The following is a 19,016-nucleotide window of genomic DNA, read 5'->3' as shown; positions in this document are numbered from 1 at the left end:
TTTTATTCTAGCAACTTTCCAAAATTATACAAGCAATGTTTAAAATGTGTCTCTGGTTTTTGGGCTTTTGTTCTCCCTGGTGCAGGGGGACTCTGGTACCATATTTTGGTTGTCTGTTCTTTAGTTTGCATTTGAAACTTGGTATCCTACAGTTCCATTGGAGTGGGTGGGGTTATGTAACTATGTATGCAAATTGTATGTTAAGCAGTGTACAGATTTGTACCTATTTTTCATGGGACTTGTCCAGATTTTTGATGTTTCCAGGTTGAGAGGTACGGAGATCACCTATATCTTTAGTCCTAAACTCTCTATTATTCAGATGAAGGAAAGAATTCTGTGGACACCAGGTTGTGAGAAAGTACATTTCAGCTTGGGGCCTACACAACTGCAGGTATTCAGGAAAGTTATGAGGCACTATAGTTTCAACTTCATACTAAGAGGCTGGGTGGATATTGCACTCTATCCTCTTCTGAAAATGGGGCTAAGGAGATTTAAGTAAGGATAGAAATTTCAAAGATCCACATGTAGTGATGCTGATAAATTAAAAGTGAATCACTATCTAGTCTATGTTTAACTTTGCCAAATTTCTTAGGTAACATGAAATGTGATAAGGTTGTATACCTACACCATAATTAATGACCTACTGTGAACAGTGAACCACTACCTGCACGACTTTCAATAAAAAGCAAAACGGTGTAATTAGTGCATTAAATCTGCCATCATATGGTGCTCTTTTTGATTCGTATTCACCACACACACAGACACTCGCATGCTCAGTGCAGTGTATGCTGAACTGAACATGCGAGTGTCTGTGCAGCACAGTGCTCACACATACACACACACCCATCCAAACTCATAGACACTTGCATGCTTAGTGGAGTGCAGATACACAAAGACATTCATTCATTCATTCTCACACACACACACACACACACACACACACACATATATGGGTCTAGTTCTAAATTGCGATCTTTCAAAACATTGACTTTCTTATGGTTGAGTCCATAAGATAGAAAAGTTTTGAAACTTCAAAATTTAAATTAAAAAAATTAAACAAAAAAAAAAACTTTTTTTATGTTTTAGCAAGGGGCTTGCTACACCTCCTGCTAATTAAATATAACAACTCTTGAGATCACACTACAGTGAGGAATACAGTAAATATACTTTTCCGTGCTGCATAGCAACCTCCATTTAAACAGTTTGAAGTTTCAAAACTTTGATCTTATGGTCTCGACCATAAGAAAGTCAACGTTTTGAAAGTTAAAAATTTAGAAGTAGACCCATACAGTGGATATAAAAGGTTTACACACCCCTGTTAAAATGCAAGGTTTTTAAGATATAAAAAAATGAGACCACAATACTTCATGTCAAAACTTTTCCCACCCCTTAATGTGACCTATAACCTATACAATTCAACTGAAAAACAAGCAAATTTGTTAGGGGAAAAAATATAAAAAACAAAAAAACATACAATACGCTGGTTACATAAGTGAGCACACCCTTAAATTAATACTTTGTTATGTGTGCACACCCTTAAACTAATACTTTGTTGAAGCACCTTTTGATTTAATTATAGCATTCAGTCTTCTTGGGTACACACCTGCCATCAATTAGAGAGAGACTGATTAACCCCAAATAAAGTTCAGCCATCCTAATAGGATTTTCCTGACATTTACCCAGTTGCCTGCTACAGCAAAAGCCATGGTCTGCAGAAAGCTTACAAAGCATCAAAGAGATCTCATTGTTGAAAGATATCAGTCAGGAGAAGGGTACAAAAACATTTCCACAGCATTGGATATACCATGGAACACGGTGAAGACAGTCATCAAAAAGTGAAGAAAATATGGGACAACAGTGATGTTGCAAAGAACTGGACATCCCTCCAAAATTGATGAAAAAGACAAGACAAAAATTGGGCAGGGAGGCTTCAAAGAGACCTACAGCAACAGTGAAGGAGCTAAAGGAATTTCTGGCAAATACTGGTTGTGTACTACATATGACAGCAATCTCCCATTTTCTCCATATGTCTGGACTATGGGGTAGGGTTGCAAGATGGAAGCCTTTTCTTACACAGAAAAACATCTAGGCCTAGCTAAAATTTGCATCAAGTCTCCCAAAAGCATGTGGGAAAATGTGTTATGGTCTGATGAGACCAAGACTGAACCTGTTGGCCACAATTCCAAATGGTGCATTTGGCACAAAAACAACACTTTGCATCACAAAAAGAACACCATCTGCATGGTGAAGCATGGCGGTGGCAGTATCATGCTTTGGGATTGCTTTTCTTTAGCTGGAACTGGGGCTTTAGTCAAGGTGGAGGGAATTATGAACAGTTCCAAATAATAGTCACTTTTGGCCCAAAACCTTCAGACATCTGCTAGAAAGTTGAAGATGAAGAGGAATTTCACTTTCAACATGACAATGATTCCAAGTATACATTCAAAAAAAACAAAAGAATGACTTCACCAGAAGAAAATTAAAGTTTTGGAATGGCCCAGCCAGTGCCCAGACCTAAATCCAATAGAAAATCTGGGTGTGACCTGAAGAGGGCTGTGCACAAGAGATGCCCAAACAATCTGACAGATTTGGAGCACCTTTACAAGGAAGAGTGGGCAAATATTGCCAAGTCAAGATGTGCCATGCTGATAGACTCCTACCCAAGAAGACCGAATGACCAAATGCTGTAATTAAATCAAAAGGTGATTCAGCAAAGTATTAATTTAAGGGTTTGCACACACAACAAAGTATTAGTTTAAGGGTGTGCACACTTATGCAACGTATAATATTACGTATTTTTATTTTTCATATTGTACGTTTTTTTTATTTTTCCCCTAACAGATTTTTGTTTTTTCGATTGAAAATAGGTCAAACTAAAGGTGGGAAAAGTTTTGGAATGATTTAATCACAAAAATCTGGCATTTTAACAGGAGTGTGTAAACTCTTTATATCCACTGTATATACATAATGCGAGTGCACACACATACCTGTTTCTGTCCCTTATTGAACTTTCACTTTAGAACTGATCTATCTTAAAATGCTCCTAGTTCCTCCTGGTTTTACTAGTCCTTTTTCTGAAAATACTTTTATATTAAAAATCATCTTTATTACTTGCATTGCTGCATTCCACTGAGCAATTCAACCTGTTCTCCACTTTAATTCTATTTGTGTATTTCCTGTATGCCTTTTTTCCATGTACTTTGGATTTAGCTGACGTGGAAAATGACAATTTATTGTCAGTGGCACAGGAGGTAGCTCATTCCCTTTTTGGTGCTGGAAGATCAGAAGGTCGTGAGTTCTACCCCATGTCATGTACTTTGATTAATCCTGACACTGCATTGAAGCATAAGAGGGTGATGCACTCCTTGAGTGTGTTGTCCTCTGTATGTTAAACCAATGTCTTTTCTGTCTGAATTGGTCATAGATCAGGTGGATACAAAAGATTCCATGGCACTTATCGAAAATAAGAGCAGGGTTAGTTCCACATTGCCCTACAGAAATTTCACTTAGTCAGTATGAATACTACCTCCAACCTCTCCTGAAAACAGAACACTACCTAGTACAACTAACCTGGTCAACAAAGAATAAAATTAGTAAAGCTAACATCATCACAAATGCAAGCCAAAATTACCAAGCACAGCAGGTAAAACATACTGATTACAGAAGTAACTGATAAGCGCTTGAACCACAAATGTTTTATGGCCAGAAGGTATCTGAATTCATTTGAACATGCAGGAGCAAAGGCTATCTGGACACTGAGTTGTTATCAACAGTTTCTGCAATATATACATTAGATTAAGGATGCATAATTTTAAAATAATATCTATCACTTTTTCTAAATACTTACTTGCCATCTAAGAAGTCCATCAGAGGCCTGAGGACATTGTCTGCATCCTGAGCCACTGTGTTTCTAGCACTTGCAGGGACATTCCCTGTACCTTTCACTTGGCAAAGTATATCAGACATTTGTTTAATGCACTCATCAAGCCGAGGTTGGAAGCTGTAAAAGAGTAAAAACTCAACAGAATTAAAGCAGCTGTTGGTATACTACTTCTGAATAATCTCAAAATTAGTCTTTAAAAATTAAAAACATTTCCCAAGTAAATGAGAGTCAATATTTACATAGGTATTTATTGCTGGTAGGGAGACATTATAATACCCACAGAATTCATGCTATTAAACTCACTGTATTCAACACCCTCATTCCTGAAGTATTTGCATAAAAAGCGTTTTACTTAAACTAATGTCATGCAAAACCCCAATCACTCGCATGAATGACTATAAAAAAAAAAAAACAAAGAAGCAATGGATGCCTAACTTTTACTCATTGTCTTGACATTTACCTAAAAGCCCTTCTTTAGAGTGGTTTGCGCACAACAAAAACAGCATTTGTCATTTAGCAAATCAGTAACTGTAAATTGCTAATACACACATGATTCTGTGGGTAATCACCTGTGTTAGAATGAAACCTGAAAGGAGTTTGGAAACATAAGAGCTGTGATGCCAAACCCTTGTAAAAATAAGCAGATTTTACTGATGATTCACAAATTACCCTTAATGAGGCAGATTCAGAGTAGTTTTTAAAAACAAATCCAGAGATTGAATGGTAGTCCAAGAGATATTACCTGTTTCCAAAGACTGCACTGAGTTCATCTAGAACAGTGTTCAGTTTAACCTGAAGCTCCTTCAGTGTGTCGCTAGCTTCACTGTCCAGCTGTAAATACACAAGGACAACGTATTAATGGTCAGAGTAAAGCAACTTTGAGCAATACCATTTCTTTTACTACCATATAGCTACAGAGATGCTTCTCTCTTCATAACTGGGTAAAAACCTATCAGGCACAGCTGCCTTTTTTACAAGATGAAATTCCTTAACAGTTTTTAGTCTTAACTATTCTTAATCAGCTCTGTCATACTGCTAAATATGTTCTAATCACAAATCTAATTTAGTGTTCAAAGCAAATATCAAAATGCTAGATCTGCACTTTTCACATATAAGGTGATGTTTTCCTACACCCTTTGCTCTTCATTGGTGACACTTTGGCTTGACTATTTCAGTTGCTTATTTCCTCACTAGTTCATACATTTTTCCTTTTCACTCCCATATATTATCCTCCACCAAAACATATCCCTTCCCAATATTGACAAGCCTTCTTCCTTAGAAACCTTCCAATGCAGTCTTATTTTCCTGCACTGACACATTCTGAAACACATTTTGTGGCTCCATCCATACATAACAAATCCCACAATTCCTCCAATAACTTTATCTCTACCGAGCCTCTGTACATCTCTCTGTCATGCCCCCCAGCTGCTGAAGGCCACTCCTTTGAAGACTATATATTCAATGAAAACAAAAACTTCAAACTAATACAAAACAGTCAAATTATCCCTCTTTGTACCTGATATGGGTTGTTTTCCGAACTGCATGCATATTTACATAGAATACAAGCACAAAGTGACTGGCGACCTGACGCTGAGAGTGGCCAGTCACTAGGGCCCTGCAGAAAAGTAAGGGAAGGTCTCTCTAGCTGTACCCACCACTTAACCCAGATGGACTTTCTCATGGGACTACCAAAGACCACATAAGAATATGGACAGGGAGATATCAGCCTCATAGCTATCTGGTTAAAAAACACAAAAAGAAAAATCTAGCAAATCTAGGCTTTACACTATGTGATACCTAAAACCTCTTGTATCAGAGGCAACATTGGACATATGCAAATTACCCCTTAAGGATATCAGGTGTTTCAGCTAAATGGCAATTCTGAATGTCCATGACTTTTTCTTTTAGTTTTACCTTTAAGTCTATTTATGGACAATCTCAGGCCAATAAAGCCAAACCCTTCTAGCTGTGTGCTCATTGTTTTAGCCTCATAACTATGGATATCAGTCAACGATAGTGAAAGCTACAGTACCTTGCACTTACATGCGGAAACCCATATTTTACAATTAATATCTACTTATCTATTTGTTTTAGAATTTAATATTCTCAGCATCTGGATAACAAGCAGCAGCTTGTTAATAGTCCACAGCCTTAAACGTCTGTGTTAGCTGTCAGTGTCCATCTATAGCTACATATGAATATGTGTGTGTGTGTGTGTGTGTGTGTGTGTGTGTAATGTATGTCTATATCAATTCCTCCCTCTCCCTCTCTCTCTCTCTCTCTATATATATATATATATATATATATATATATATATATATAAACAAAGAGTCCACTCCAGCAGGTAACTCCAAAAAGGCAGTTTATTAGATAGCACTTTAATTTTTTGATTCTTAGTGTTCTTCACCAAACTGGATTTACAAGATGGCTGCACACTGATCAACAGCTTAACTTCAGCACTGCTAGTGTGAAAAAAAAAAAGAAACTGAAACACAAGGGCCAGGAACTCAGTCACTTTTAGTAAATTCAGTTGGAGGCTAGTAAGTACACTGCTTGGATGCCAGTAAAGAAGAAACTAAGAGAGCCTGAAGAAAATCAACTAGAAAAGGTTCATAGGTAGGGACTAGGCTATCAGCCCTGGGGCCTATACAAGCCCAGCCAAAAAGGTACCCTGGCTTTTGCCACCCAAGAAAATTATTTTCCTGTGCCACTGCCGAGCAGAGCCACAGAGGTGATCCCCGGGGTGAATTTCCTATTTCCCATCCAATCATCAAGATTTTTCTTGAAGAGTGCTAATGAGGAGCTTTGTTTGATACAGATAGGTAGTTTATTCCAGAGTATGGGAAGTCTCTGGGACAGGAATCTATCCCTCTGGCATGTTCTGATAATTTTAGTGACAAGGTTTAGGTCCCTAGAGCGTGTAGCTCAGAGGGATTGGGATTTCGTTAAGTGGAGCATGTCCAACAGCTCTGGGTTTGACATAGCTTTGTATGTTAGGAAGAGATCACCTCTGAGTAGGTGATATGCGACGGAGTAAAGCTGAAGTTTTTTGAGACGGTCTGCGTCGGGCATCTGTTTGAGGCCCGTAATCCTCTTTGTGAGGTATTTCTGTGGCCTTTCCAGTTGTTGTAGATGTCTTGTGAGGCACATACCAAAAGGGACGCTGTACTCTATAATGGGTCTAATGAGTGATGAGTAGAGGGGAACAATGACCTCTTTTTGTCTGGTTGAGAAACCTTTTATGATGAGGTGTGCCACGTAGAAGGATTTCCTGACCACTGTGGCGATGTGATTATCAAAGGAGAGACTACTGTCCACCTGTGTCCCAAGGTCTCTTATCACACTTTCGGTGTTAAGTATACTACTGCCTATGTTGTAGTTCATGGGTACAGACTTTTTACCAAAGGGGATGACAATGCACTTTTTGGCACTGAGCTTGAGGCCATGGCTTTGACACCAAGCATCTGTCTCAGTGAGGCCCTTTTGTAGGATATCACCATCATTAGGATTTTCGATTATGGCTCCTAGTTTGCAGTCATCTGCGAACTTCATTAGCCAAAGACCTTCTGTGTTAGCCTGTACTTCAGAAAAGTAGATACCAAACATGAGAGGACCCAGGAATGAACCCTGTGGTACTCCACTTGTCACTGGTCTGATGTCGGATTTGGAGTCTGCTATTTTCACAGTGTGGGTTCTGTCAGTGAACCAGTTGGCAACCCATCTTGTGATATAGGGATTTATACCTAGTTGAGTGAGTTTATCTATAATTCCAGAGCGGGGGATGGTGTTGAAAGCCTTAGCAAGATCTACATAGGCTGTGTGAACCACCTTACCCTTGTCTATGGCTTTGGTGACTACTTCAAAGAAGTCTATCAGGTTTAGGAGACATGATCTGCCTTTTGAAGAGATCTTTTGAAGGTGAAGAGAAAGCACACTTACTGGAAAGAATCTTGCAGCTGTTCAGCAAAAGACAGCTCAGGCTATAGCCTTGGTGCAAGACATGGCTTCCACTAATCTAGAGGAACAAATAAGTCAAATGTATACACCACGCAGAAGAGAAACACATTTATTCATGTAATTGTTGAGATTCAACCTGCTGCATCCAGCTGTGTTATATTTTCTTCCTGGAGAATCAATGTTTTTTTAATGCAGAACAGTCTAAGGAGGAAATAAAAGTTTGTCTAACAAAAAGTGAGCCATCAAGCAGAAGGGACTCTGCTTGTCATTCTTCTGATAATAAAGCACATGGAGAGACTTTGCCACTGAAATCTTTTCCACGGTTCTAAAGGAAAATGCTTAAGAGACAGAGAAAGGCACAGAAGTTGACCAGAAGAATTAGGGGTACCTTGGAACTGAACCAGAATTTGGAGTTGGGAAAAGGAGATTATCAGGATGAAGACAAGCAGTGTGGAAATTAGTGAATAAATGTGAGACTGCAAAGCATCAACTGCATTTCTGAAATAAGGCTGTATAAGAAAAAAAAAATAGAAATATTGGACTTTTGTAGATTTTGTTAAACTTGGGGAAATGGAAAAGCATTTGCCTAACAAAACATGTAATTAATGTTTGGAAGGACACTGGGGGAGGGGAAGAAGAAGGAAAAGATAACTGCAAGTAAAACAAGCTATGTTCTTAACAGTGTTTCTATGAAACTTTTCACAACATAAATTGCATATTTTGTACTAAAGTATTCTTAGATGTTTCTTGTATGTGATAAAGTTACTATAGTAAACAGATGCCTTCTTTGTTCTTCTGTTTCTTTCTTCTTTTACAGTGTTAAAAATGTTGGCATTACAGTGCAAGAAGAGAAGTTAGTTGAAAGCATGTTTAAATAACAGGCTGTAAACTTGGGTTGTTGATGTAGGGAATGGGTGCAAAAGTACACAGATCATAACATATGTAGAGCCAATATGTTTTCTTTTACTTTTACAGAGTGCATTGATTGGATTATGACTCTTGGCTTAATCGAATACCAAATTTTACGTGGAAACAAGTAAATATGAGAATATCTTTTATTTATTTTACATTTGTTTACCGGGAAAGTCTGAGTGGACACAGGTTCATTTTCATCGGAGGCCCGGGGAGAAAAGCTCTACATTACAATACATTACATGAGAGTAAAAAGAAGTAGAACATACATACATATGGCGTATATACACATCAGGACAACATGCTGGTGATTAACAAACATACATACAGCATATACACACACACACAACAGGACATAATTTTAGTGATTAACATTTCTTACAGTAGACAATCAGAGGTACATTTGCAGTTATAAGTTTTGTAAGGTAAATGTATACAGGTTTGGAAGCTTTCAGGGGAGAAACTGTTTATACATAGCTGTACTCTCTTGATATCGAATATAATGAAATGTTTTCCTTTAGCAATAACTGTTTTAGCTTGACTTCCTGGCAGCTGCAGAGTACTATTTTTTTTCTCTTACATTTCTATGGAGGCAAGCTGATAAAAGGGCAATAAAATTCAGAAAACCAGTTTCTTAAAGGCTAAAAGTTGTTTTCTGAAAGCATGGAATTTGTTTGGTTATCTGGGAGGGGAATAAAGATTAAAGAAAAAAAAGGAACAGACACCAATTAGTTTAAGTAGAAGCACAAACAATAGCATGTGTATTAACAAGAATAACCTCAATTTCAGGTTAATTAAGGCCATGCTAGCAGCTGTCTATCTGAGACAGATGTTGCTATTAGGAAGGGCTAAAGATCATTATTTGAAAATGAACTTACGTGTGTGTGTTTGTATTAAGTTAATAGGCTATGGAGAGGGGGTTCTGGGAGTATGTTCTTTTTTTTGTTTGTTTGAGGGTTTTTTATTAACACAAAAAGTCTTGTAAAATGTGGCATTGGTTCCAATGCTGATGATAAGAAAAAATGTATAAGTAACTTGCCTAACATTAGTGGGTGTATGTATCACAAAAGCTGGAAATAAACATTAAGCAAAGCTGCCACATATTAAAGGTGGGAATAATGACTTTTTACCATAACTGCAACACATTCCATATTATCTTGCAATGTGGATAGTCTCTTTCATATAGACAAAATGGAAAGAATAATTATATTAAGAAATGCAGTGTGTGAATAGCAGTGTTACAGGAGACACATTTGGAAAGAATTGAGCATGTAAGTTTGATAAAGAAGAGATTTCAGGGTGGATATTAATCAGAATATCAGGGACAAAGGAAAACAGGAGCACATGTACTAACTGCGAGAAAAGATCCAACAGTGATGGAAGGGAAGAAATATAACAATGACAGATTTATGGTAGTAAGAATCTACTGACAAGGAAGGAGGATTACACTGGCATGTATTTATATTTTACCTAAAACTGATAATATGGAGATTAAAAAATTCTGGGAAGAAATAATCAGGTTTTAGCATGGAATATTATTTGTGGCAGGACAGGTAGCTTACATCCTTCTAAGTTGGGAACTGCTGATTGAGGGCTCAGTGTCTGTTATTCTAAAAGTGTATTAGTTCTGGTTTAAGCACTTGGGCTTCAGGCCAGTTATTTTACATTAAGAAGGTTCGTGGTCTGCACTCTTGTGGGAGGAGAGGCTGGACTCTGCCCTTCTGAGCTGGGAATTTCTGGTTAAAGGCTTATAGTGCCTGCATATTTGAACTGTTTCTTACTGAAATTGGTACACCTTGTTTGCTGTAGCATAGACTAGATCCAGGCCTGCTGAATCTAGCTTTGTTTGTATGCTTGTTGTTTGTTTGCTTGTTATTTCCCTGAAACGCTAATTCCACCTAAAACACGGCTTTTCAGCGCTTCTGTGGATCCCTAGTGATATCTGCATTGCTTACTGTACTTATTTCCTTGTTTCACTTGAAAGAAAGTTACTGTTTGTCATTTTTGCATTTAAGTTACCTGCAACACATTGCATTTAAGTTACCTGGCACTTGCTCAGTAAAGCAATTATATAAGTCAGCACTAAAAAATTAAAAGCACTACACACTCACAAACTCCCCTTGAGTACCTTGTTCCCCATTAGCCCTTTTTTTCAATTATAAAGGAATTCCCAATACTATTCTAGCATGTCCAAAGGTCAGTTGTCAATCTCCTCTCCGGTCCAGCTGGTGAATCTGGGAATCTTGAGGCAATGTTACAACTGCTTCATGTACACAGACAACCCTCTCCTCCTCCCAACAAATTCCAACACATGTGAGAGATGCAACCATATAGCCATACTGGAGGCTAAGCTCTCTCAACTCAGTACTGGCGGAACCAGTCAGGAGGAGAAGGAAACCACACTCACTACAATTCCAGTCTCACATAGACCTACTACGACAGCAAACCAAACACATAAACACACAAAAACATACTCGGAGGCTCTAAATAAAAATCTGCCTAAGCAGCAGAGACCTCCAAAGCTGACACCCAAGCAACCGCTACCCCAAAACAAAGCACGTGCAACACATAGCTCACAAAGCCAGTGTGCCGAACAGTCACAGCCCTTAAGGCTAAACAACACACCTGATACACTTGTAATAGGTGACTCTATCGTCAGGCACACTGACGTCCCGCTCACCAGGCTGAACAAGGAGAAGGTCACGGTGGGCTGCTTGTCAGGCGCTAGGATCCGCCACATAACACAAGCACTCAGGTCACTCCAAGGCAAGTACAAATATGACTCAGTCATTGTCCATGCTGGTGTGAATGACCTGAGACGTACCTCCCTGGACTACATGAAAAGAGACATAGAGGAGCTCTCTGATCATGTAAGCCCAGGCCAGTATGACCCTGACCTTGAGTAGCATCTTACCCTCACCAAGAATGATGCCACAATATGAAGACAAGATCATCAATTTCAACAATTGGCTTAAGTATTGGTGTCATTCAAAGGGGATCCAATACCTGTCAGCCTGGGATGACATGCTTGACAAGCCATGATGCTTTGCTAGGGACGGCTTGCACCTGTCACCCCTGGGCTTTTGGATATTGGCAAAGGCTCTTGCTACCCCCATAGTGCCCTTTTTAGGCAAGGCTCAAAAGACAAAACCCACCTCCATAGGTATCACAAGGGATAAAAAACTAAGAGTAATGCTACTCAACGCCAGAAGTCTAAACCTCAAGATGCACGCACTCGAAACTCTCCTTAGCATGGAGAACATCGATATCTGTGCAGTAACAGAAACCTGGTTCAAGGCTCCCGAGAGCACTCCAGCACTACCAGGTTATACCTCATACCATGCTTTTCAGCCCCAAAACCTGGACCGAACCACAAAAGGAGGGGGAGTATCAATATTCGTCAAAGATACCCACACCTCCAGGTTGGTGGCACAGCACGAAGCATCAGAGACTATCCATGTGCAACTAACAGTGGGTAAAACTGCCTTCCAGTTTATAGCCTGCTACAGACCACCCTCCCAAACCCAGGAACCCCACTCGGCCTTCCTGAGAACACTGGAAAATATGAAGGTCTCTCCAAACACCATTATATTGGGCGACTTCAACTACCCAAACATAGACTGGGAGCATTACTCTAGCTCCAACACCCTAGCCCAAAGGTTCCTAGAATTTATAAACTCAAATGCTATGGAACAACTTGTTACTGCTCCCACAAGAGGGGGAAAACATACTGGACCTGATCATCACCAACATGGGACTCTATGCTCCAGACCAGAAGTGTATCCCTCACTGGTAAGATCAGACCATAAACTAATCTCACTGGATATTCACATCCTGACTCCACCCCCTGCCCTGAAAACCACAGTGAAAAACTTCTCTAAAGCAAATTTCACAGTCCTCAAAACCAAAGTGGAATCCTTCAAATCCCCCAGGCCTGTGGAAAATACGGCCCAGACTGCAGAATCCTTTATAAACGCATTCTATGAACACCTTCAGGAATGCATGAATCATGCAATGCCAAATAAAACCAAGACCCAATCCTTCAAAGGCAGACGTCCTGTCTGGTGGACTCCAGCCATAAACAAACTATACAACAGAAGGAGGAATCTACTACATGATAGAGCAAAATCCCAAAAAGGGAAGGCATCTCTGATCAGTATTAGCAAAAAACTACTGGCACTCATAAAATCGTCAAAGGCCAGCTTCGAGAGAAAAACTGCACAGGACACTAAGGATAATCACAGGGCTTTCTTTAGTTATGTTAGGAACCTGGGTGGGAATTCCCAGATATGCTCAGAATTAGTCCAAAATGACAAAAAATACACCGAACCCACAGACATTGCCAACATCCTAGCTGACAGGTTCAGCGCAAACTTCTCCCCCCCTTCCCCACCAAAAGGGCAAATATCTATCCCAGCAGAGTGCTGCCCCCCTGACATCTCAGATGCTCAGGTAAGAGCTGCCCTCTCCAAAACAAAAAACACAGCATCAATGGGACCAGACAGTGTCCCGGGCTGCATCCTACATGAACTCCAAGAAGAGCTAAACCCAAACATAAAACTACTGTTCAATCTCAGCCTTACTACAGGATATGTACCCAAAGAGTGGCGTACAGCAACAGTGGTCCCTCTCCACAAAGGTGGTGCCTCAACGGATCCTGGAAACTATTGCCCCATAAGCTTGACTAGCTTGGTCTGCAAAGCTATGGAAAGGATCATCATGGACCTCATAAATAAAGATATTGGGGACCTACATACACTGGATCCTACCCAGTTCGGCTTTGTTAAGGGCAGATCCTGCCTCTTAAACCTGGTTGATTTCTTTGAAACAGTCACCAAGGCCATTGATGAGGGGAAGGTGGTCCACACAGCCTACCTGGACCTCGCAAAAGCCTTCGATACAATACCCCACTCGGACATTATAGATAAGCTCACCAGCTTAAATATAAACCCCTATCTCACTAGATGGGTTGCAAACTGGCTCAAGGACAGAACCCACATGGTTAGAATTGCTAGAGCCATGTCAGACTCCAAACCAGTTACAAGTGGCGTCCCACAAGGCTCAGTCCTGGGACCTCTCTTGTTCGGTATATATTTCTCGGAGGTACAGGCCAACACGGAAGGACTGTGGCTGACCAAGTTCGCAGATGACTGCAAACTGGGCGCCATAATCGACTCTCCAGCCGACACAAGAATCCTCCAAAAGGGCCTCATAGAAACAGACAACTGGTGCCAGAGCCATGGCCTCAAGCTAAACGCCAAAAAGTGTACAGTCACCCCCTTTGGCAAAAACAAAGTGCCCACAAATTAACACATAGGTGGTAATCCATTAAGTACAGAAGAAGTAATTAGGGACCTGGGGACCCAAGTTGATAGCAATCTCTCATTTGACAACCACGTGGCCAAAGTGGTTAGAAAAACATTTTATATAGCCCACCTAATCATGAAGGGATTCACATCTAGATCAGGGAAGGTCATCGTGCCTCTTTACTCATCCCTCATCAGGCCCATAATTGAGTACAATGCCTCTTTTGGGATGTACCTTACCAGACACCTGCAGCAACTGGAAAGACCCCAAAAGTACCTCACCAAGAGGATCAAAGGGCTCAAACAGATGCCATATGCTGCCTGGTTAAAGAAACTCCAGCTCTACTCAGTGGCATACTGTCTGCTCAGAGGCGATCTGTGCCTGACGTATAACGTCATGTCCAACCCGGAATTAATGGGCATGCTGCACCTCAGAAAATCCAAATCCCATCGAGCTATGCGCTCGAGAGACTTGAACCTCAGCACTGAAATAAATAGGACATGCTGGAGGGACAGATTCATAACCCAGAGGCTCCCTTCACTCTGGAATAAAATCCCAGTCCAGGTTAGGCAGAGTCCCTCATTGACTCTCTTCAAGAGGAATCTTGATGAGTGGATGGGAGATCGTAGGTTTACCCCAGGTATTACTTCTGTGTCACTGTTAGACAGAGGCACAGTATACTAACCTCGAAAAAGGGCATAGCAAAATTAATTTAAAATGGGTGGCGAAAGCCAAACACACTCTGGCTAGGCTTATAAATGCCCTAGGGCAGATAGCCTAGTATGAACCTATGAGCCTATAGGTAGGAAATGGAATTTGATTTGCAAGAATGTGGATGTATCCGAGGGCCTAGAAGAGAAAATTTAACAAAAGAAGGTAGATTGCTGAAGAAATTTGTGAAAATATTTGGAATGAAAGATGTCATTCAGTAGAAGTAAATGGGAAAGAATCTACATATTTTCCCCAAGGTACAACAACTGGGCTAGACTAGAAAGAAAATATATTTGACAGGAACATGTGCATTTAATTGAGAACTTTGGTATACATTCAATAATTATTTCAGATCATGCCACAATAATTACTAAGATAAAAATTCAGGGTAATGAAGTGAAGAGACACTGGCACTTCCTCACCTAATTTTTAAAAAGAGAGGAATTTAAGGAATGGGTATTGGAAACTGTATGGTAATGATTAGAAAAGACATAAAGTACTCCAGATATTATAGCTAGCGAGTGGGATAAAATGAAAGTGAAGTTTGTAAATAGGGTAGAAATAAAAGAAAAAGGAATCTGGTTAAGAAGTAACAAGAATTATTTAGAGGGGCTGACAAAGATTAAAGTATTACAGAATAAAGGGAATCTCACAGAACAAGAATAATATATTACTACTTCAGTCTTCTATTTTTCAGTTCTAGCTTGATGGTAATAAATTAATCCAAGCCAAGGTGGATTCTAGTTGCCAGCAAAGAATACAAAACCATGTACATGAGATAAAAAAGTAAAGATAATTATATAAACATTCCACATTACACACACATTTTAAGAAATTTGTGTTTTATGTTATGCTGGGTGCAAGTACTTCTGGAAGAGGACAGGATGCTGAGTTAATACTTAACAGTAGGGATCTTTTCTGACAACAGGAAACTATTTTCATCCTGTGTTGTGAATACTCTCTGGTGTAGTGGTTATTTCATTAGCCTTATAAGCAAAAGGTATGTTGTTCAGTCCCTGATATTAATGTGAATGTTGCCATTATTTTACATCAAATTTTCACAGATAAATTTTAACATATTAAGCTACAAGAAGTGGAGTACTTGTGAGCTGGAGTGATTATTGTAAAGTAATCACATGATGATTTGCAACACACTTCATTTAAAGTTGATTGTGTTTTGCAATGACTGTTAGTCTGAGTCCATTGGGAATGTGAATGGATGAAAGCACTAACTAATAAACCAGTTTTTGGAGTGACCTGTTGCAGTGGTCTGCTTGGTTATTCTATAGTTTAGAATTTTCAGTTAGCAAAATGTTGTTAGAAATGTAGTTTTTTTTTTTGTATTGTTATACTTAACTTTGATGTCTCAGTCCAATCAGGATTGTTAAATTTTGCTGCCTTCCCAATTAAGTGAGTATACTTGTCCCAGTTCTACTTCCACTGGAAGACCATTTGGTATAGAAACTCGTAGTATTATGGCAGGAGAAGTGGGTATCATGTGTTTTTTATCTGCAAACCCAGTAGAAAAGCCTCTTTCTCTACAGGTAATATAAATTTTAGAACTGATGTTTTTGATTTATAAAAAAACTTAGAGAAGGCAGCTTAAAAATATAAGAAACCCTCTGACAATATGTATTTGGAACAATGCATTGAACTACAGAGAATTGCAAAGGTACATAAAATTGCTAAATTCCCTGGAACGCAAATGTTAACGCTTATAAGTTAAACCCAGTGATGAACTGTTCAATGCTCAGAAAAAGACAGGTGAAGCTGAAAGATCTCAAGTTAAATCACTAAATAATTTTAATGATTACAATGAGCAGAGTAATAAGATATTTAAAAACGTAGCTGAGCATGAAAAAAAGTACAAGCTAAAAAAATTAAAGAAGCTTGAGAGAGATAAGCAGAAGTATGTAGCTGGGTCAGTTTATAAGCATTTATGTAGCTGGGTCAGTTTATAAGCCATTTACAGTGACTGTTAATGTGGAGAGTGCAGCAGCCAAACAAGATGAGAAACAAATTCTAAACAGCAGTGAGGTCAGAGATTTGGAATATGAAGAGATTTTTGTAGACACAGCAACAGTACCGAGACAGCCAGAGTGTTCATCCAGGTTAGCTGCAAAGAGGCAACAGGATGCCTTGAATCTTGGAAGGAGCCATACCTGAAGAAGACGTTAGCTTCAGTCACAAAACAAGAACCACTCAGTGCCTAGGCGAAGACCACATCCACAACAGCAGTGACAGACTCATGGAACTTACCAGAAATGGTCTTACAACAGAAACAAGAATTTCTATTACATTTCACAGACAAGAACCCCCAAGAACCAGAATCAGAGATAGAGATGACATCGGTGCATCAAGAGATTGTCAATTTATTAATCACTTCTTTTTCTGGTGGTCTGCTATGCATACAAAATAGAAGACAGGAGAAATCTTTAGTCCCAGGATCAACAAGTGTTAAGTTTATTAATCTTTCAAAAAGCCATTAACTGAGACTGAAATTATTTTACTGAAGAATGAGATGACATTTATCCCCAAGCCAAAGGGACAGGGTGGGAAGCACTTTCATTTTATTAAAAATGTTTGCGAGGTATCTGCATTTGAAAGTTTTTGCTGTAACAGAAGAACTGAAAACAAACAAGAGTCTTGTGGTCCTAAATAAAACAAGTAATTTTAAGCCTATCTTCAGGTCTACTTATGCCATGTTTGAGGCAATATGTGAAAGGGAACTGAGATGTTTTAAACCAGCCCAAAGATAAATGTTAATTTAAATCCATTTGAAAGAGCACTTTTTAAACAATAAATATCTTTTACTTAATTATCACTTATGACATAGGCAATAAAACATTTATATAAATGAAAACAAACTATATTGACATATTTTCCATTGGAAATATTATATATCACATATGAGTAAACTTACAGCAGATCACACCAAGTGGTTCATGAAATCTGACAAGGGTGGACACTGAGAGATATGTGCTCAGAACAGAACTGATGTTACCTGATGTTAGCTGTTACAATCTAGTCAGCACGAATGATATTAATACAGCAATTAGCAACATTTTTGAGATGTTGCTGGAGTGGTTAACCAAAGGTTTTATTTCACAGGAAATGTTCAAAGTGCATTTAATTTCAAAGCTAGTAATTCCTGCATTTTTGGCATTTCCAAAGTACATAAAATGAAACAAACCCTCTTTTTAGGCCAATATTGTCAGCTGAAAGACCAAAATCTAAAGCAATGGCCATTGTGGTAGACAAAAAGTTGAACCCCTTAATGAAGCATGTAGCATCTTATATAAAAGACACATTTGATGCTGTTGATATATTAAAAGAACTTGCTGTTATAAGGAGATGTGATTAGGTAACATGGAAATAACATGGGTAATGTGTTTAATTCAAGAAAAAGCTGAACTACCTGGTAATGATGTTTTATTAATGGCCAAGTAGCTGCTAGAACTGTTTTCTGAAAATTACAAAAAAAAAAAATTATAGCCACATAATAGGTGTGGCTATGGGGACAGTTATGACTCCCACTTATGAAAATCTTTTTAAGGCCAGATGGGAAAAATATTTTATCAGTAAACCTTTATGCAGTGAATTACTGGCTACAAGCGATATACTGATGATTTATTTCTTTTGTGGTCAGGAAGCTTACAGAAGCTGGTTGATTTTCTAATTTGTGTTAAAAGAACAACCTGGTCTTTACAGTTTACAAGGTACTATTCACAGGACGTGGTCCAGTTTTTGGACAGGAATTTTCAAGACACCTGACAAAGGAATCTTAGGGACAAGGATTTACAAAAGTAAGCCATTAGAAATTCCTATCTTCACTACAGCAGTGCTTTCGTTCACATAAATTAAATGAACTTCATCAGACAAGTAAAAGGCATACAAGTAAGCACTTAAATACATTTCCCAGTTAATGACATCACAGACCCTCCCTAAAAAATCATGTGATTTTGAACTTCGTCACTAAATCATTCATATTAAATATATACATAGTATTATTCACATTTAAATTAAATAAGTATATAAACATAAATAAACACCAGAAAATATTTTCATTTTGGTGTTTTTGTTCCATATTCATCTTAATAAAAACTTCATTTTTAAAATGCATTTCAAAGAGCAGTAGTCATTTAGTCCGGGATATGAATGTGCATTGAGTCTTAATTGCCAGAAAAGCTCATGCTCATCTAATTTCAATGTCAACGGACCCCCCTATAATTGAGTGCTACCTGCT

General features: G+C 38.8%; 1 protein-coding gene across 9 annotated transcripts in view; it reads right to left on the bottom strand.

Annotated features, from left to right (window-relative positions):
- LOC122806326 (protein unc-13 homolog B-like) overlaps positions 1-19,016 on the bottom strand; it is a 2,554,726-nt gene that overhangs the window by 492,105 nt on the left and 2,043,605 nt on the right. For all 9 annotated transcript variants that reach the window (XM_044076650.1, XM_044076675.1, XM_044076685.1 and 6 more), the window contains 2 exons: positions 4,626-4,714; positions 3,848-4,000 (listed from right to left, as the gene is read on the bottom strand). In XM_044076650.1, coding sequence (XP_043932585.1) covers positions 3,848-4,000; positions 4,626-4,714 — 242 coding nt within the window. The remainder of the gene's footprint in view (positions 1-3,847; positions 4,001-4,625; positions 4,715-19,016) is intronic.

The sequence above is a fragment of the Protopterus annectens genome, chromosome 1.part1 (genome assembly GCF_019279795.1).
Source record: "Protopterus annectens isolate FY-2018-M chromosome 1.part1, PAN1.0, whole genome shotgun sequence".
Classification (NCBI taxonomy): Eukaryota; Metazoa; Chordata; order Ceratodontiformes; family Protopteridae; genus Protopterus; species Protopterus annectens.
This window is presented reverse-complemented; position numbering and strand designations above follow the sequence as displayed.